The 20,157-nt window shown below is 50.2% G+C and overlaps 6 protein-coding genes across 6 annotated transcripts; 3 read left to right on the top strand and 3 right to left on the bottom strand.

Annotated features, from left to right (window-relative positions):
- The first annotated feature begins 2,362 nt into the window (after positions 1-2,362).
- Positions 2,363-4,989, top strand: F4807DRAFT_368301 (uncharacterized protein). The gene is made up of 3 exons (XM_047995659.1): positions 2,363-2,970; positions 3,024-4,291; positions 4,346-4,989. The coding sequence occupies exons 1-3, from the start codon at positions 2,541-2,543 to the stop codon at positions 4,625-4,627; spliced, it is 1,980 nt and encodes a 659-aa protein (XP_047856890.1). The 5' UTR covers positions 2,363-2,540; the 3' UTR covers positions 4,628-4,989.
- A 360-nt stretch (positions 4,990-5,349) lies between these two features.
- Positions 5,350-5,838, top strand: F4807DRAFT_415748 (uncharacterized protein; the record flags this gene model as incomplete). The annotated part of the gene is made up of 1 exon (XM_047997075.1): positions 5,350-5,838. A coding segment is annotated over one exon (370 nt), but the record flags the coding sequence as incomplete, so codon positions are not given.
- A 512-nt stretch (positions 5,839-6,350) lies between these two features.
- Positions 6,351-7,913, bottom strand: F4807DRAFT_368359 (Aldo/keto reductase). The gene is made up of 2 exons (XM_047995660.1): positions 7,522-7,913; positions 6,351-7,445 (listed from the first exon to the last, which is right to left on the bottom strand). The coding sequence occupies exons 1-2, from the start codon at positions 7,681-7,683 to the stop codon at positions 6,525-6,527; spliced, it is 1,083 nt and encodes a 360-aa protein (XP_047856892.1). The 5' UTR covers positions 7,684-7,913; the 3' UTR covers positions 6,351-6,524.
- Positions 7,914-8,964: 1,051 nt separating this feature from the next.
- F4807DRAFT_415760 (RNA dependent RNA polymerase-domain-containing protein) lies at positions 8,965-14,097 on the bottom strand. The gene is made up of 4 exons (XM_047997076.1): positions 13,784-14,097; positions 12,308-13,653; positions 11,483-12,256; positions 8,965-11,428 (listed from the first exon to the last, which is right to left on the bottom strand). The coding sequence occupies exons 2-4, from the start codon at positions 13,539-13,541 to the stop codon at positions 9,336-9,338; spliced, it is 4,101 nt and encodes a 1,366-aa protein (XP_047856893.1). The 5' UTR covers positions 13,542-13,653; positions 13,784-14,097; the 3' UTR covers positions 8,965-9,335.
- Positions 14,098-14,842: 745 nt separating this feature from the next.
- On the top strand, positions 14,843-18,142 carry F4807DRAFT_368683 (fungal-specific transcription factor domain-containing protein). The gene is made up of 10 exons (XM_047995663.1): positions 14,843-14,919; positions 15,018-15,314; positions 15,373-15,607; positions 15,681-15,968; positions 16,027-16,224; positions 16,275-16,322; positions 16,377-17,252; positions 17,303-17,412; positions 17,466-17,489; positions 17,623-18,142. The coding sequence occupies exons 2-10, from the start codon at positions 15,062-15,064 to the stop codon at positions 17,664-17,666; spliced, it is 2,076 nt and encodes a 691-aa protein (XP_047856894.1). The 5' UTR covers positions 14,843-14,919; positions 15,018-15,061; the 3' UTR covers positions 17,667-18,142.
- F4807DRAFT_368495 (amidase) lies at positions 17,784-19,848 on the bottom strand. Its single transcript, XM_047995662.1, has 3 exons — positions 18,377-19,848; positions 18,165-18,308; positions 17,784-18,104 (listed from the first exon to the last, which is right to left on the bottom strand). The coding sequence occupies exons 1-3, from the start codon at positions 19,722-19,724 to the stop codon at positions 17,989-17,991; spliced, it is 1,608 nt and encodes a 535-aa protein (XP_047856895.1). The 5' UTR covers positions 19,725-19,848; the 3' UTR covers positions 17,784-17,988.
- Positions 19,849-20,157: the final 309 nt, after the last annotated feature.

A 20,157-nucleotide genomic window follows, 5' to 3' on the forward strand; every position in this document is an offset into this window, starting at 1 on the left:
AAAACAATACCGAACACAGCCGTAACTCTGCGCTCTGCGCTCCGCACTCTGCATTTCGCACTCTGCGTGCTCTATTGCTGCGACGTTGAACTCTGCAGATGGCAGATGTTTATTCTCGCGAACCAGAGCCTGCCGATTCAATTCTCTATTGTACCGCCTTTTCGATTATACCCTCCCCCAATCGCGCCAGGGTTTTATCTGAAGCCCCGGCTACACCATTCCACGATGTCAGAGGTCCAAGTATCGACCAACCCACCATCATCTCCTCCACTTTACCACTCGACCACGTCGCTCCGCCTCCCCATCCATCAGTCCTCTCCGCCGTCATTGGCTGCTATCGCCGTTCCGGAGCCATCCATCTCGTGGCTTCGTCAGTCTGCTCTTTGTACCTTGGTAGTTCTTGGCCATCCGGTCTTTCAGATGAGTTCACTTACGTTTGCCTATCATGCCCCTCATCTCACATCTCAGCTTCCAACCATCAAAGTAACGCACCAGTCGGCTAAACTGCTGAGCTTTTAGTGATTATGGCTGTTGGATTCAATGGATGCCAGGCTTTAACTTCCCATATGCACCTCTCCTGGCCTCTTAAACAATGTCGCCTGCTTTGGGCTTCATTCACTAACGTGATTGGCGATGTCGCGCATGCTACCCAACGCAAGACATCACAAAATAGATGTCAGCTTGCGAGGTGTGGTCTTCGGACAGACTAATCAAAATATTCTCACCGGGCGGCCTGTCAGTAGAGATTTCCTCATTAAACAATTCCACCTGCGATTAGTATTACCTACTACACCGCAAAGGATGCGTTTCGCAGCAAGATGTATTCGGCCGGCTGGTTCCACCAGCCCTGGCCTCTTCTCCACGAGACCCTAGAGTGTGTTTCCAACGAACTAGACCCCTGGTTAGTAATAAGAGATTGTACTTTTCGGAAACCTGTCTTTCTCCAGATCGACGTATCCGGCCCACGAAAGTGTCATGGTCGTGTCATACGACCCTACGGCAGCAGAATCCTAACTATATACGTTGTTCTGTGCGGCCCTGATGGCCCTACGCGCAGAACCAACAATCCTCCGAGTCCTATTTTCGCGGCTCTTGCTAGTTCGCGAATCGTCCCGTCGTCCCAGCCTTCTGCTGGACCAGCATGCGCCGTACTATGTATGAGTCTGATGAATATTTAGCACCTTGCCACATGGCCTGGACACAGAATATGAGACCTGTCGCTTCCCATGAGGCTCAACGGGGACGGGAAGGGCTAAAAATAGTGGATGTTGTTTACGTAGAGCTTCATTTAACTTCCAATTGCCGAGCAGATATGTTTTATTTGGTCTAATGAAATTCTCATCTTTTCTCACCTTTTCCCACTCTCGATATCAAATTACTTCTGTCCTGTTATATCAGAACCCCTGCTCGACTATTCCAAAAGAGTTGGAGATTTCATGGATATTTTTCTGACTGGGGCAGTCCCTAGTCACCAGTCTAGTCACTTTCTGGCTACCTCTTACATGCTATGTACCCGAGACCCATCTGCGCTCTCCGCCGCTCCCCCATACACTCACCACTCTCCCCTGCCCTGAAGGCTTGACTATTCCTCGCAACACATCATCGACGAGCAGATGTAACCCTCCGTACCCTGTATTGCAAATCCTTGCAGAGCCCTGCCCGCCGGTCCCTGTCTGCCCTGTCTTGCCTGTCTCTTTCTAGCAAGCCAAGCAGAACCTCGCACACCACCTAGTCTCTCCTAGTCTCTCCTGTTGAGTTCACAGACGTGGCCAGGTTTGTGTCAAGAAGTCCGGCTTACCTCCTACCGATGTTCCGAGCCTGGTCCAGCCTGACCGTGTTGGATTATAATCGGACTGTTCATGGGTCCCTAGGTAGTGCTTGTCACTCGAGAGGCCTTCTTTATATCTCTCCATCTTCTGCACCGCCCCTCCATTCACCTGCCTTTTTACTCCTCTTCTCGCCTCGCCGCTCTCCCTCACACCATTATACTAAGGCATTCTACTACTAGTCACTCCTTTTTTTTTTTTCCAGCCCTTAACAAAGCTCTATTATATTGCCACTCTGGTCTATAACACTGGGAGCTGGCTCTCTTCTAACCTGGACGCTCCCGTCTATGTGAAGCAAGCATCAACTAGCTTACCTAACGAGTTGTTCTGACCCCCCCAGTCAACTCATTACATTCATTAATTAAGACCTTACGTACTCGACCTTGAGCTCAACGCTGCTCGCCAACATATACATTCACTTCCTCCCGCCCTCGACGTGGGACACCCACATCACTCTACATTCCTTCCCAGACTAAAATCTCATCAACGTCATCGGAGATTATAGTCTATACTACTATTGACCATGTATGTTATGAAAGGTCACCTAGCTGCCGTGACGCCCTCATGCATGGGCCATGCAACCACTCCTTGCTACTACCATCCTATCGACCAACGTACCTATATTTGCTCGTTCATTAACTAACCTTCGTGTATCATTTTGTAGTATACAGTCTATAATAGATCAAATCACATTCATTTCAGCAGTCAGATAACATGGACTCAAGTCAGGCGCAACTGTATGAATCATTTCATCCGACAGTATGTGGCGGAAACTCACAAAACCACAGGAGGCAGCAAATCCAGGCGCCTACTTTTACCCTTACTTCAAACGACAAGTTCATCAGAGACGTTCCGCCACCACATCCGCCTCCGCTGGCCTCGATGAACAGGAACGAGATGCCCGTTAAGACGGAGGTTCAAGTGCCACCGACTGGGGTTTGGGCGACGCCGGCACCACAAGAAGCACGACCAAGGCCGGCTACTATTCATGAAGGATTCTCATTCTGCACCGGTGATGAGTTTGGAACAATGCCCTCGTGGGGAACGCCGTCTGGTTTGACGATTCATACACCAAGCGACACCATGTCATCACGACCCGTTTCGATGCATCAGGATTTTTACCCCGTTACGACCATGGATAGTAGTGAGTTTTACTTAGGCCAGCTAGCACGAGACAGCTGCTAACCGTAGGTATAGGCCCATGGGGACCTAAGCCATGTGACGATCACCTTGAGATTCCTAACCTAGACGTGGATATGAGCATTGGTCAGGCATATACAACAGACGAGGCAATTCCGATCATAGACCTGAGGTACTCTGGTCCGCCAATGGACCATGAATCGATGGGCTTTGAGTCAGGTCTGAACCCTAGGCGCATGTCGGGCTCGTCTTTCACCGTGTCGACGACAGGCAATCTATCCGAAATGCCGTCATACGAGGATTTCTCAGCCGCTCTATCCGAGGCTCCGTCATTCACTTCAGACTATCCGCCACCTTCGAACCGCAACTCGCTTATGTCTTCAACGCAATTGTCACCCGTAGCCTCCCCTCGCATGACTCCGCAAAGCCGTTCTGATCTTGTCCGGACCGCAAGTCGTGGTCGTGGTGCCTCGCCATCTCCTCGACCTGGAATGAGATCTGCCCCGTACAACGTTGATAGTAGCGCAAGAAACAAGAGGTGGTCTACTGGATCTTACGGCACTAATGCCAACCGTCGACCGTCTCCCTTCGTTTACCATCACACACACGATGCTTTTGGTCCTCGAATGTCATCAAGACACTCATCTCCTACCATGCCAAATCACCCACTTCCGTTGAACTTCGGGAACCTTCAGGCCGTCCAACAGCACCCATTCCTTATGTCGCACCCACCAGCTTTCCGAAACAGCATGCTTCTTCCAACGCAGTTACCGTCTCAATTACCATCGCAGCATTTTCATCCCGAGGCTCACCACTTCGAAAATCCCCCACCTCTGCTGTCTCACGGACTCTTTAGGATGCTGCAAAGCAACGCTGACCCACATTCCCTGCATGGACATTACACGGACTTATCTGACCCACCAGATCTATATGCCTCCCTGCAGGAAGAACAGGTTCCGCCACCGCCTGAGGACATGAATCCTTCGGATCCGGATCTCGTCCCTCACGAGCAAGAATTACGATTTGAAGGTGACTTGTACACTCCGAAGTGGGTTCGCGGCCATGGAAACAAGCGGGAAGGATGGTGCGGTATTTGCAAACCCGGTCGATGGCTGGTATTGAAGAACTCTGCTTTCTGGTACGACAAGAGTTTCACGCACGGTATCAGCGCGGCTACCGGTAATCCCTTCCAAGAACCACAAGAGACCAGACGAATGGACGGTAACCCAGACGTCTGGGAGGGCCTTTGTGGAAGCTGTAACGATTGGATTGCCTTGGTGAGCAGCAAGAAGAAGGGCACAACTTGGTTTAGGCACGCGTACAAGGTAAGAATTGAAGCGTCGTTCTCATCACCATAGCCATAGACTAATTCATCGCAGTGCCACACTCACCCTAAGATCAAGGATGCGCCTAAAAGGCGACGTGAAAGCGGCAATACAAGAGCTGTTGCCGCCTCTCAGATCACGAAGCCTAAGATCGAGCCTCAGCAACCTACGACACCCCAACCAAAGTCTACGCCTGTGTCCCTGGCTACGACACCAGTCCCTATTCCTGTTCCTGTCCCTGGTTCTCTACCATACCAACAACACATAGTTCAGCCACAGCAACCTACACCAAAAAAGACATTCCCTCCACTCGATGGGTTAACTAACATGATTTAAAATCATTTTAAACTCACTCGAGTCATATTTCGTTCCTTATCATGTCTAGGTAGAAATCTTGGACGAGCAATGAAATATTTCCTTGGATTCCCACCGTCGATTCGAAGACGGATTATAGACGGACAGCCGGCGTACACCTGGCGCCATTCTTCTCACTTATCCCCTCTCTATGGCCAGTCATTGGTCCAATTTCATTATCATCTACACTATACCCCAATATGAACAAATTTTCCTCAGCTAAGATGCTATGACGAATCGAGCACACCTGGTTGATTTACGACGGATGGGATAGACCGGAGGTATTATCGCGGCGGTTACGACAAAACAAAAAAGATTGCTTCACTTCGTTGTGCGCTATTTTCTCACATATGGTGTTCCCACACACCAGCCGTTGATCCTATAACTTTTGTCTGGCTTTCCTCTTTCGATGTCCATATGCAAACATACGAACTTTTTCTTCTTCTCTTTCCTTACTAATTAATGTAGATAGCTCAACAAGGTGATACCCTCGGAAAATATTGGGGGTGAAACGGGGGGAACGGGGATTGGAAGAGGAGGAATGGGATGCTTTACTCAGGAATGGGGGGATGTGGATGGTTCTCAGTCAGTCTATATAGCCCTGCTGGGCAGCGGTAGAAATTTTGGGAAGGGGGGCACGAACATTTGCGATATCCGTAGACTTCAGTTAGATGATGACGAATGATTTCTTAGTACTCAAAAGCGATGTTTTTTTTCCTGGTTTTTCTTGTGATAGGTATGTCTCTTCAACCGGCTAAGACAAGAAACGCCACCGACCGCAGTCAAACATTCCCGAAGATCAGGGGGAACGGCTTCCTTTTTCGAACCGTCGGGGCGGACGGGATCCACGTCAGCCTTGGAACGTCGGAACTAGGACTGCTTATCATCGGATTATCGACCAATGCGAGAGAGATCGCCCTCGGGCGTACAACTCAGCAAGAGCTGGAAGATCATGTGTGTCAGGGGCTGTTACTGGGAACTACCCAGGAGCTCCCCACCGGAGAGCCGCCAGCGGAAGATACCACAGGATCCGAAGGCCCCAGGTGTCTTAAGAGGTTTCGGGCGTTAATATAGCCACGCTCAACCACAAGCCTACGGCGGGTCTCTCGCTACGGGCTCTGTGACACAGCCATAACTTAAGGGTCCCGATCCCTGGCAATAGGATCAGATCCGACAGACCCAGAGCCATGGCTAGTTAGGTATTATTAGCCAATGAACATAGTTGATGTACTAATTCTTGCTTTAGGGTGAGGAAAAGAGGATAGGTGGTTGATTATTCGCTATTATTCACCAATCGCTTCCAATCAAAACTTCGACCTATTAACCCACCCTTTTGAATATCAAAACCACTTCAAAATTGGCCAAACTTTTCAATCAAAGGGACAAAAAACATAAGAAGAAAAAATCAAGAAAAATTAAAAAATTAAAAACATACAACACCGCGGATTCGCTGGTCGTCACCGACCCAACTACTAGTGCAGCGGTAGCCAGTTTATCTATGGGAGAGCGGACGGGATCCCGAGTATTCTAGCTCCTATGGTCGTATGTAATAGATTTGACGTTTAACTTGATATATATACCTAACCTTTCCGTTCCAACCTTTAGCCTTGGGATCTTACACTTTACTATTTCTACAGAAACAACTCACATCAACTCACAATGGCAGAGGCAAAAGAACACCAAAATACTGCGAGACTTCTCATACAATTCCCAATCGAGAGACCATTAGCCTAATTGCCAAGTCTCGTAAAAACCCGATGCTATGAACGCAATTTCCGCAGGTCCCGTGGTACCAAGCACATTCCCAACCTCATCTTAGGTATAACAAAACCCATCCAAGCCCTCCATACCAGCCCCTTCAGCCCCTTCTGCTCGTTCACTAGACGTGGCCCGAGACCTGCTTCGGCTGATACAGCTGCTCGAGGTACTTCTCCTCTTTGTCCGTGAGCACCTTGCCGCCGGCCTCGATAGCCTCGTCGACCCTCTTCGCGCTCGAGAAGCCGATGATGGGGCTCGTAACGCGCTTGTTGATCCAGGCGAGCGCGACGTGGCTCATGGGCCAGCCGCGCTTCGCCGCGATCTCCTGCACGCGCGCGATGATGGACAGGTCGGGCTCGACGGTGCCGTGGGAGCCGGGCGAAGTGTCTTTCTCGAGCTTACTACGCGACGTGGACCCGAAGTCGGCGGGCGGGCGCGCGAGGTGGCCGCGGCAGAGCGGCGCCCACGGGATCAGCCCGACGCCGGTGTCGTTGCAGAAGCGGATCATCTCGCGCTCCTCCTCGCGGTACAGCAGGTTGTAGTGGTTCTGCATGGAGATGAACTTGGTCCAGCCGTGCAGCTCGGCCGCGAACTGGTACCGCGCGAAGTGGACGGCCCACATGCTGCTCGCGCCGATGTACCGCACCTTGCCGGCCTGCACGAGGTCGTGCAGCGCCTTCATCGTCTCCTCGATCGGCGTGTGCGGGTCGTAGCGGTGGATCTGCAGCACGTCGACGTAGTCGAGGTCGAGGCGCCGCAGCGACGCCTCCACCGCGTTGAAGATGGCGAGGCGTGAGAGCCCGTACTGGTTGACGTAGTCCTTGGACTTGTCGACCGCCTCGCCGTGCAGGAAGTGCCGGACCTCGGGCGTCTCGCCGACGGCCCAGAAGCACTTCGTCATCACGACCACCTTCTCGCGCGGGATCTTGTACTTTTTGATCGCCTTCCCGACAATGACTTCGCTAGCGCCCTGCGAGTAGACGTTCGCCGTGTCCCACGTGTTGAGGCCCTTGTCGTAGGCGTACTTGAGTAGCGGCAGAGCCTAGGTAGGAGGCGGCGTTAGTGAGTTCGGAATACGTAGGTCTGGGATAAATGTCCTGCGAGCTATGTTTACGTACCTCATCTTCGTCAACGGCCCAATTCTGCGATTTGCTGTCGCCGAAGCTCATGCATCCGAATATCGGGACCGAGATCTGTAGGCCGCTGTTCCCAAGTCTGCGATACTCGACTTTAGTAGCGTCCAGCGACGCCTTCAGGGATTGGGGAATTTCATGAGCCATGGCGATCTCAATTGGTACGATTGAACCTTGAAATTGACGGTTTCGCTAGCGGTGTTTTGACGAATGGAAGTTGGAATGGGTGCGGAACCTGAGTTTATGTAGGTACCGGTAGGTATGGGATACGTACCTCCGGGGCCATTAATGTATCTTAGGTTACACCCGTTCTGGCTGAAGTCTAAATTCCTGAACCCCCCGCGGGAGCCGGAAGCGACTTCCCTAATCTCCAAACTCCAGCGGGGTAACGGTGACTCAATTGAGGTTATCACCACTATGGCCGGTCACTCGGGTTGCACCGTGCGGGCTGCTAGGGTAGCATTCGTATACTAGCGTATATCGTCACCAATGATGACTTATATGCACGATATCGTCTTGTCGACGTAGAGATCAGTGTCATTCGATTGGACATGGCTTCGATCACATCATCGTGCGTCGTTAGTCATGAGCCGGAGAGTATCTACATATGCTTTTTCATTCACTATGTATATGTTCTATCCGTTCAATCCGAGACCGAATCCGAGACCGATTGGAGAAAAGCAAATCATATCCTTCATCGCGGATCAACTTGTGTCCCGCAGAGATTGATCGTGTAGTTGGTAGTCGGATTCTTGTAGCCCTACGATTTAAATCTAATCAATACCAGAAGAGCCTCAATAATGGCAATCCGTGAACTCACACTGGGCTGGCAACATCCGGAGATGTTGTAGACAAGGAGATTGCATTCCCACGAGGGATTCGTGACACCTAACTGATGTGCCGTAACACCTATAATGATTGTTAGAATAAATATATGTTTATTCACGTATTCTCTTGAGGTGTTCTGCGCGAAAACTCACAGTTAATTCCAACCTGGCCCTCTATATGCATGCAGCACGCTGGAGAAAACCCCCACATCTCCCGCGTGCGACAACTAAACTGTGTGGTTGGATGAGAGAAGAGAGCTGCAACGAATAATGCTGTGATAGATCTAGTATACATCTTTACTGTATTGTTCTCAGATTGCAAGACCGTATTCAGTATTGGTCGAAGAGTTAACAGAATAAGCAGGTAGAAGCTGTAGTGAAAAGATTCATCGAATTTATACCAAACAATAGCTGTTAATAAACTCGACCGGCGTCATATTCGGTTCTTATTGCTCCACATCGGTGTATTATAATGCCTTGTGTAAAGGAGCAACGGCCAAGTGCTTCAAAGTTTCCCTTGTGTGCTGAGCAAGAGGTATTGTTCAACACCTCATCAAGTCATCTCTACAGTTCGGCCGCCACGCACGGTAAGTTAAAGAAGTTGGTCTTGATGAATATATATTGTATGTCCTTTATGTAACATATACAGCCCTATGCAATCTAGTGGTCTAGTAGTCTAGTTGTCTAGATTCGGGGACCTTCAATGGCATCCCGTATCCACCACGATGTACGCAACCATTATCAAAGAACATGCGTACTAGCCAACCATTCTTCCCAAACCCTATCCCGTCGATCCCAATCCACCATAATAGTTCCACCTCCTAGATTGGCCAATTACCAACATTGAATCGATCCAATAGAGAACCAAGGGTATCATTTCCTCGCAAAGATGCTGCGAAACTAACCGCAGAGAACCATCGGAGTAATACCATCCCATAGACGAGACCCGTCGTCCATCGTCGAGGAAACCTTCTAGATTTCGTCGTCCGGCATAGTCGACGCTTCCTCCTCGTCTATCGCCTCACCCTCGGCAAATTCGCGTCCTTCTGTCATTGCAGCTCGAGCGCGGGCATATTTGCTATCGGGTCGCGAGCCCGCGTACATGCTGGGAATCATAAGCACCGGCATACCTCCCTTGCGTATAGCTTTCAAGTATGCGAGTTGCCTGCCCATGATGTACCACACAAATGCCGGGGATGCTTTGTAGTACATTTTGAAACAGAACGATGCTTTCAACAAGTCCCAGTTCGAGAGCCCGGCGTTAACCTGGTCTTCTTGAAGGAATGCTCTCATGGTCTTAGAATTAACCTTGTTCGTGGGAACTATCGCCTGCCATCTGTCGTAGATATGGACTAGTTTGGCTTCCCACTCGCCGCGGGAACTGCGCCATTCCTGAGCTACGGCGTCGATCTCCTTTCTTAACTCGTCTAAAACCGTCTCCCAGGTGGATTTTTTGACAGCCTCTTTTCGCTCATTGTGAGGTCTCAGGAATTTCTCGTAATGTTGACAAAACCCTATGAGGTCTTTATCGAAATGCTGAGCATGGCTGAGGGACTCGTTGAACGCTCTCAGCTCCGTCTCGACTGTAGGGTTCCCTATCTTAAACTTGACATAATCGACGATATGTGTAGGCTCGCCCTTACCACTCCACACTTCCTTTTTATATGGAGGATCTGGCGGGTCGACCCGGCGCAGGGTCTTGCGCAGTTGCGCCCAATCTTGGTCTGTAAAGACAACTCCTTGCTTAGCCCTATCTACTAAATGACTGATGAGAGTGCTCAAGAGGATCGCGGAATCATTCCGAACCGAGTTCTGGGAATAGCAAAACCTTTCCTTATAGTTGGTGCACATGCCGAGGAGGTTATGTTGCATGTTGAACCGGAATGCCCTTGCTAGGAACTCTGTAGTAATATCACTGGTTCCCACTAGTTCGAGATAGCTCACGTTTTCCTTGCGTACTATGCCCTGTTGAAATAGGTCAGGGACATCCGGCATTTCTGCATTGTGAAAATTGTTCACGATCGTAGGCTCCCAGCACACCCAAGCGATGTCTCCGTCATAGTCACCACCAGAGAGCTTATCAGCAAGAGGTATATTGCCCTTGGTGGGAAATATGACTACATCTTTTAACGAGCCTAGTTCTGGCTTGAAGACTGCCTTTACCCTTTGGATATCACTTGGGTAATGTGCGGGTGTGCGGGCAACGAGGACGTCCATGCCGTGGAGGAAGGTTTCAGAAAAGCCGGAGTGTTCATCAGCAAATTTGGAAGAAAATCCAAGGTGAATCTCATCTTCTTCCAGAACCCCGAGGAAATCGACAACCATATAGGCATATGTTGAGCGTCCAACTCTCACATTCAATCGCTCTTTGAGCTCGTTGCACTTATCCATCCTCATTTTCCAAGCCATGTCACTCAAAAACTTCAGCTTGGTAGGCTCGAAGCCGCTGTCCATGAGAAAAGCCATTATGTCTTCCCGACTAGTCGGGAGGCCGGCGGTAAATGGGACTTGATTATGCTTTATACGTTCTTGCCGACGAATTGAACCCGAATTTTCCTGCACCCAGAGTCTGAATTGGATCGGGTCCAGCATGGCGGCCTTCTGAGTATCCAGGTCTCTTTTGAGGGTGTCTCTCAAGAATTTCCCGATCTGCGACTTCATCAGAGCTCCGTTGATGGCCCTGTCCTCGAGTATAGGAAGGAGTTGAAGGTTTAGGTTCGCGGACTTTAATTCTCTAGATGGGTTACGAACTTCAAATGTGCGATGATCATCTTCAACATAATCGCAGTTCCACTTCCGCTGGGAAGGTGTGGTTTCTATCCAGATTTCGTCGCTCGTGTCAGTTGCATCCCGAATCCAGAACCCTTTGGCACTACCAAATCGGCCCTGGAAGCCTGCTGGCGTGTCTGGTAGGCCCATAGAATCTCTCACGGCTCGCGCGAGGCCATGTGACATTAAAGCAATGCCGTCGTTCATAACCTTACCAGTAGGTGAAAGTACATCGACGGGTCGATGTCGAATTTGCTCAGGTTGAACAATGACGGTGGGGTGTGTACGGCTGAGACCTAGGAACAGTTAAGTATTTCTCAACGGAACATAGAAATCATATTTGACGATACCTAATGTAATCCTAGAAAAGAGCTTCAGTACTGATTGGCTTTGATTATTGGGGACTTGCAAGAGCCAATCAATGAGGCTCCCTCGTCCCATCTGGGTGTGCATTCCAACTGGTTCACCCTTTGGCGACCAATGGTCTCCAGCTCCAAGACGGTGGAAATCGTTACCATCTTCGGCAAACAGATATATTCTTTCTTGATAAATCGTCTTTGTCTGTGGCACGAGCGTATTCTCACTACTGATCTTTTTGGGCAGGGAAGGCTTGAGAAAGAATGATGTCCATACGCGACCAAGAAGAACATGGGATTCATTTACCAGCCATCGTTGGATACTTTCTATGCCAGCATCTCCAATAGGTTTTAAATCCTGAGAATTCATTGATGGAATTACAAGTTCAAGAAATCGATCTGATCCAAATCTACGACTGAGGCGATGCGAAAGATCCAGTTTCAAAGGATTGAGCCTAAGCGTAAATAAGGGCCCATTCTTCGACGTATTGGTGGAGAGAGAAGCTGTGAGGATGACTACTTGATCCGTAGTACCAAACTTATCATTGAGAGCGGCGGTCCAGGCGTTGGGTTGGGATCTTTCGGGAAAACTCTTGCCTTGGAATAGAGGTAAGGCTTGAAGCCTTCTCCACATCGTTTTTTGGTCGGTCCATGATGGATCATAAGCAATGCGCAGATCATCCATTTGTATTCCACAGTGGAGAGAGATTCGCAAAATTTCCCAGCGAATTGCAAATGGGGCCTGATCGTACTGGGCGGGAAGATGGGCTAGTGATGGTTAGCTATGGGCTCTAACAATGCAAAAAATTTCATGCTTACGCCAAACATTGTAGAGTCGCTGCTCCAATTCAAAGTTTCGACTGCTTTCATATGACGCGGGCGGCGGTGTGCTGCCTGGTTTTACCCTCACAACCTCCTTTATAGGAGATAGCGTGGGAGGAATTGCAAATAGAGATGCCGGTGGCGGTGATGCTGGAGGCAAAGGGGTCGGAGGTAGGGAAGGAGTATTAGGCTGCGTAATGTCCTGCTCTGATGATTGGGCGACGTCTGAATAAGTTGACGGTTCATTCTTGAAAAAGCCCCTTCCATTTTGTTGAAGCTGTTCATGATTATTAAAAGAAATGTGAAGGGCGCGCTCGGTGCTTGAAGATGGAGCTAAGGAGTCCGAATCTGACCCTATAGTTTGTATCGGTTGCAAAACTGGAAGCTTCATACTTCCTGGATTGCTTGCGACGACTGTAGGTTGTGTATCCTGAGAAGCCGGTGGAAGCCCATACTCATACTCGTCGCGGTCTGAGAAAACTTGAGAAACGATTGTGGACCTGCTCGTATTTGCTGACTTGGTTAAGTCATTTGTGGCTCTATTTCGACTTGACCTTGATGCTTGAATTAGCACTTCACTAGGCATGGGGCTAGCTGTGTGTACGCGACCCCTATCAAGAACCGAAAGCACACTCGGGGGTCTTTCATCATCAGGGTCGCACTCGGTGTCAACTTCCGAGGCAACACTCCGAGTTCTCTTGGCAGTTGGACTACCCTGCCATTCATCAGAGTGACGTTTAGAACGTCGACTCCTCGTGGGGGTTGGGGGTTCATCGTAGGCTTGATGAGAAAGAGAAATTGAGACCGAAGAGCTCGAGGATATGTCTGTTGAGCAGACATCCTCCAAGATAGTGCTAAGAAGCTCGAGCAACTGATCCCGTTCAGGCCCTGTTGTGGCCCGGGGCAACTGTGTGGGAAAAGGAGTAACGCCAGGCTCAGAACGAGGCTTCTTCACCCACTTGCTGTGAATCTCCTTTGCCCCGCAGTCAAACAAGTCTCGAATTACCGTATGGGTTCCCTTGAAATATTGGACTTTGAGGATTTCATAATATCTAAGCTCTGAGTAATGTGGCAAAGACCTTTTCTTCTGTGGAGATAGGTCTGGGGGAGACCGTTCGAGGTTTAGGTTATATGTATTGGAAAACTCGAGAAACCAGATATCGAAGTCCTTCACACTAAGCCGTGCTTTAGATGGCGTGAGCGGGTAGGCAGGCTCTGACCGCGGTGCCATATTACACGTGGTAGAGTTCGATATCTAACCCAATCGCTCGGCTCGCCGAACGGTAGGTTGGTACCACTTGATGCAGCTTAGAGGCTAAATTGAGAACCCTGAAAACTCGCTACTGTGCGCAGTCAGTTACATTAGCTTTGAGACCAATCAATGTCATCGCCAGCATCACACAGCTTCGTGTACAACACTATATAACACTAAAAACTGCAACAAGGGAGAATAAACAGTAGAACAGGTCTCACCAAATCCCGAACTCCACTGCGGAGGATCTTGTCATGTAAACAAACTTGTTGGTGATCGATTGGATGATTTCGACCCGATCCTAAAGTGCGGGGCCAGCTAAGAGAAAAGGAAACGTGAGACACACCAAATGATTGGTAGAGAATCGATCGTGAGAATGACCGTGCTGAAGACGTCCTTGATGACGCGAATTTGACACGGGACAACCCCAGAGGCCTAAAAAAGGACGCGATAATGGTGTCGGGCAGAGGAAAAGACGCGTTAATTATTGAGCTTGTATAAAAAGGGAGACTTGTTTGAAACTTGGGAGTCGTCTTGAGCCGTTTGGGCCTTAGCTACTCCACTTAATCGAGCGGAGGCTATCGAAGCTCTAATGCGGGATGGCCCGAGCTTGAGTAACCTCGAGGCGGGACAAGTGGACCTGTCCTCGACGCGGGGTTCCCCTGTCTTCTCACATCTTGGGCAAAGGCTTGGCAGGTCGGGCATCTTAGGCAGGTAACCTAGGTACATCGCTCAAAGCCGGTGATGTTTTCCCGTTAAGTACATAAGTGAAGCTTGAGTGGATCCTCAAGAAGAGACTCCAATTGGGCCTATGCAAGTACAAGCGACCAAGTCTCGGAAAGTTCGGGGTGTCAGATGGAAAAGTGTTAGGAAAGTCTTGGCAAGGTATTTCGTCGTTAACAAATCTATCGCAGTCTATCGCTCTAATCGATTTTTGCCCCGCTTCCATCAAACTACGGTCGAGAGGATCTTCGGTTTTCGGCATTCTCTCTCAATTCCTCCTTCGCTTTCAATCACCATCATACAGCAAAGCCTTGCTGATCCTGCCCTGCTTAACAATTCCCTTTCAGCAATTCAGCGCGCTAAGGTCGGGACCCCTGATCGGCTACAGCTGCCGGGCTACAGGATCTATTCGTTCATTGGAAGCCTTGGCCTTTGAGGCGAGGTCGAATCTCCAAAGTACCAACTCCAAATCTAGCTCGCGCCTTGCGTGCGTTGCGTGGCGGGGTTTGTCTCATAAGATCATTCGAACCGGCGCTCATGTCATCCGAGCAAGATATCAATCAGGTCCCTATTCAGGACCTGACTCCCGAACAAGCTAGTCACATCATCCATTCTCACCGCAAAGTTCGATATGGTACGTTCTCCAAATGCGCGCTTATTCGCTCGCGCTTAGCCATGTCGTCATCTCAACTCCAATGTAATAACGTCCATCCGCTTACACACTCTTTCTAGGTACGGCATGTTGGCCATGCAGGTGTGTGGCATAGTCTTGTAAGATGAGGTCTGAAACTAAAGGTCTATCTAGGCAACGGAAGGTGAAATGCGACAATAAGCAACCATGTGAAAATTGCGTCAAGAGAGAGCATCCGCAGCTATGCTCTTACAAGCCCAATCGGTCCAGTGCTTCCAAACATGCTTCTGTGTCGACCGAAGGTCATCAAGGAAAGAAAAGACCGCATTCTCCTGATGACAGCGTTAGCAATGACCAAGGGAGCGATCATCAACCAGAGGGTTGGCCTCAAGCCATAGGTGTGCTCCGCTAAATACTCTATATATCAACTCACGCTGATTAGTATGTGTCCTAAAGATGAACCGGAGTCTCTGGAAATATCACGCTACGTTGGTCAAAATAGCATCCCCGCATTATTACGAGATCAACCGTCGCCGATAGAGACTAAAGATGGCGTGGACATCCGCCGTGATATGCGCCCTATTCTTGGCCTTGACAACTCTGCGCCCTTTCCCCTAATGTCGTCAAAACACCTCGATCGCCTAACCCAGGACATCTTCTCTGAACTGCCTTCAGACAGAGAGGTGATGATGTGAGTATCAAACAGGAGTAACTGTCCAATCTTTGACATGATAAGACCCGCATGCTAATTCGTCTCCTAATAGCCTCTTCAGAGCGTATAAAGAAATAACCCATCCATTTTGGGGGTTTGTTATTGACATTGATGATCTAGAGTCTCGTATTATGATCTATCTTGAAGAGCGAGCTAAAAATGCTAGGGAACACAGCAAATCAAGTCGGCGTGTCTCCGCGTCGTGGTTAGCCATTCTCTTCTCCGTAATGGCGGTCGGTTCGCAGTATCGTGATTCGCCTTATCATATTCGAACGCGGGACGCTCAGAGATACGTTCAGATATCATTTCATTTCCTTAGGCTGGGGAACTTCTTACTACGGTATGTTAAGAGTACGATGTACAACTCATTGCGCGGATTCTCATCATCATCACTTTAGGCCAAACTTGGATTCGATCCAAGCCTTATTGCTAATAGGATTCTGTCTCCTAAACGATATGAAAGCCGAAGCTTCTTGGGCCTTAATTGGCATGACTTGTCGGTTAGCGCAATCGCTTGGGCTACACCGAGCTGTAACGTCAGACGAAAGCAACTCAACTGAGATGTCGCTGAAAACATACGTGCGAAGAAAGCTATGGTACGGATGACACGCGACCTATTTATATGTACTCTACTGACATAATTCAGGTGGACGTGCCTTTGGCACGATACGTTGACGTCGCTATCTTTTGATCGGTAAGAGCTTCAATTAACTGCGTTGAAAAAACGTGTCACTTATCATCACTGCAGCCCTAACATGACCAATATCCAATGTTGTCCAATCCCGCTATCCCCAAGTTCTTCTGTCGAAGGATTGTCATATCTCGAAGCGATGTATACTCTCTGCGAGGTAATTTCGCAGAAGCTTAATCCAGACGCCACTGCTGGATACTCGTACGAAACTATCCTCGATAATTGCCAGGCCGTCGAATCCATTCGCGAAAAAGTGTATCCCCAGCTACGCAGTAAGGAGGCTTGCAAGAGCGTGGTTGACAAGCTCCAACACTATGCCATACGTCTTCATACGTCCTTCGTAATTTCAGTGTGCTGTCGTCCAGCTCTTCGTCGAGATTGTACGAGACTAGGACCTGCTGAAAAGAAAGCCTTGGCCGACAAATGCAAAACCAACTTGACCGAGACTGTTCGCATGTTTTTATCAATGCACCAATTATCATTTATTCCAACCCGAAGTTGGGCCTTCACTTATCACGGCCTTTCTTCTGCCGTTCTCCTCGGAATATTATGCGAGACAAAGCTAGACCCCGAGGTTCGTCAGCTCCAAGGAGATCTCATCTCAGCTCTATCAGCCGCAGCAGCCAAGGAGCAAACCAGTCCTGCTCCCGATCACATCCCTAAAATTGATCGGGATATTGAACTATCGGGGCCTCTTTCTAGAGCATTGACGGCTCTCAAAAACATATACGATTATGGTTCTTTGCACGGAGCTTCTGGAGTCAAGAGCGAGAGTGCTTCTGGCACTCGCACGCCGATTGGTGCTGCTATCCCACAGAGTCTTCAAACTATCAACAATCAATTTCGTTTACAGCCGGGATTCGACAGGCATCAGGACGCCGCTCTTGCCATGGCAGAGCTGCAGAATGGAAATAACCTCGCCGATTTCTCAACGTGAGTCATTTGATGAACTCAACCGATAGCATACTAACAAGTGAACACAGAACTATGCCGTACCAACCAACGATTCAACAAACCATAGGAATTCCAGATCTGAATCAGTTAGATCCCACTACCCTGGCTCCTATGGATCTCTACGATTCGATCTTTTGGGGTAAGTGACCAAATCCGTACAGCGCTTTTCGACGAGCTAATCGATTTCGAAAGAATCGCCAGACCCTTTCTACGCAGGTGCAGATATGAATTTTGACTTCCTCCCACAAGCACCCCCAGGACAGTCCCAGCAGCAGTTCTATTTTTAGGGTTGAGTGATGAATCCATCAACTCAAGTGTGAATGACCTGACGATATAGGTGTTACTTTAGCTCCTCCCAATCTCTATTTCGATGACTTTGGCTTCAGAGCCTAAGACGCCGGTTCATGAAAAGTTCTATTCAAACTTAACCTAGTCGGTGAGGTATCTAAGGGTGTAATATCGGAGTTTGTCAGGAGATCGCGACTAAGGCCACTTGATACAGTTATGGACACCTCATTTGTTTGTAAAACGTATTGTTAGCTCAGATATCCATGTTGATCAGTATCTCTTGTTCGTTATAAAAGTTATATTCGATTTATTCTGGTTCATAACCACGAATTTGGGTTGCTATTTACTAGTCGTAACAACATTAATATCGATCTATATGGATTTCTCATCTACCTCAATTCATTTCATCTCCAAACAGATCTAACGTCTATATCCCTAATGCGCCTAACACTTCTTTGCACATCGCTACGCACTTCTCTTCCTCTAGTCTCTGTGCTACTAACTGCAAGCTCACGGGCATCCCATGAACAGCGTCGGGATTATCTATTAGATAGTCAGCCATACAAGTCGTTTGAGAGGTGAGGTACACATTTTAGCACTCACACTTCGCCTGGATGCCCTTGTCCAGTTCTGAAAGTGGTTTGTACGATTCGCCCAGCGCGACGTCGATGGACTTATCAGCTTTGATGCCGGTGGGGAAGGAGATACAGGAGTAGTCCAGCACGTTGAAAACGCCCGTGTAGCCAACTAGACGAAATTTAATCAGCAACCCACGCACACTTTATCCAGTTGTGCTTAGACTAGACTTTATTTACCATGCTCGAATTTTCCATTCTCGACACTGCTGTACGGCGTCGTGGGACACAGAATCGCGTCGATGCCCGCGGCCAGCCACCGGTCCAGGTACCGCTTCTGGTAGGCCTGGCGGTCGACGTGCAGCTGCCAGTACTCGAAGGCGCAGAGCTCCTTCGCGGCCGCGTACATGGCCATCTCCGGGCGCACCGGCTCGCCCGTGCGCTCCAGCTCCCGCTTGATCGCCTTGCCGCCGTCCGCCAGGAACATGCGGTTCAGCAGCCTCTGGCCGTCGGTCTGGTCCTCGGACGACCACTCGCGGACCTCGTGGCCCGCGGCTTGTAACTTCGCCACGGCGTGTTTTAGCGCTCGCGTCACCGGCGGCGTCGGGAGTGCCATGCCGTCGTCCCACATGACCGCTATCTTCAGCTTGGGAGGCAGCGCGACGGCGCGCCACGGGATCGGCAGACACCTAGGGTCGTAGCGCCAGGGCCGCGCGTCGACGACGGCTTTGGAGTAGTACTCGAGGTCGGCGAGGGTGCGGGTCAGGGGACCGTTGACGGACTGCACGGCCTCCTGGCCGGGCATGCCGGAGCGGCAGCGCAGGGTGGGGAAGCGGCCGAAGCTGGGCCGCAGCGTGTAGATGCCGGTGCAGGCGGCGGGGATGCGCAGGGAGCCGCCGATGTCGGTGCCGACGCCGAGCGGGCTGCCGCCGAAGGCGATGAGCGCGCTCTCGCCGCCCGAGCTGCCGCCGCTCGTGAGGCGCCGGTTGCGCGGGTTGACGGTGCGCCCGAACACGTTGTTCACCGTCTCGGCGATCATCATCGCCGTCGGCACGTTCGTCTTCACGTAGAACACGGCGCCGGCGCTGCGGAGCAGGTCCGCTAGCACGGCGTCGTACGTCGCCGGGTCGCCGACGTGCGAGGCGAAGCCCACCGTGGCGTCGAGCCCCTTCAGGTTGAAGTTGTCCTTGAGCGAGATGGGGAGCCCGTGTAAGGGACCGACGGGCTTGCCCGTCTCGGCGAGGTGCTCGTCCAGCGCCCTGGCCGTCGCGATGGCGCTCTCGAAACACGTCTCCGATAGGCAGTTCGTCAGCTGGTGGGCGGCGACGGCGCGCTTGCAAAAGGCGCGGGTCACGGCCTCGGACTTGAGCTCGCCGGACGCGAGCTTGGCGACCAGCTCCACCGCCGTCTGGTTCGTGATCGCGAGCTCCTCGGGCGTGAACCACTTCGACTCCGCCGGGAAGCCGGTGACGTCGTCCTGGTCGGCGGGCGGCAGGAGCTCGCTCGGCACGCGCCACTCGTCCGGAATGGACTTCTCCAACTGCTCGCGCTTCTTGGCGGCGAGCTCCTCCCAGTTTCCCTTCGACATCTTTGTTGGAGCCCCGCGAAGTCCTATAAAAATTTTTGGTGTTTCCTCGAGATCTAAGTGTGAGATTGAGATACAAAAATACGGAACTAAAAGGTGATCTTATGGATGTGATGTTGGATGGATATAGCTACAACCTCAACAATTCTCTCTAGATGCGAAACTATGTCTATATAGTCAGGTTTTTTTCATGTGCGACTTGATGCAATATACGTGATTGGCATATATCATTAGTAAATTTTTAGGAGGGACATGAGGATATCCAGCTCGAAAGCCGTCGGATGCATCCGATATCGTTGGATGTTGGCGAGCCCTGCGTTTTCTCCTCCTCGCCGCCGTATTATCGCACTAATTGGGTCCGAGCTGGGCTTCTCTTTGTTCTCCGCTCTCGAATCCCTTGCCTTCAACACCTTTGAACCTCCCATCTCGACTCCGC

This window comes from Annulohypoxylon truncatum (genome assembly GCF_022578515.1).
Source record: "Annulohypoxylon truncatum strain CBS 140777 unplaced genomic scaffold F4807scaffold_7, whole genome shotgun sequence".
Classification (NCBI taxonomy): Eukaryota; Fungi; Ascomycota; class Sordariomycetes; order Xylariales; family Hypoxylaceae; genus Annulohypoxylon; species Annulohypoxylon truncatum.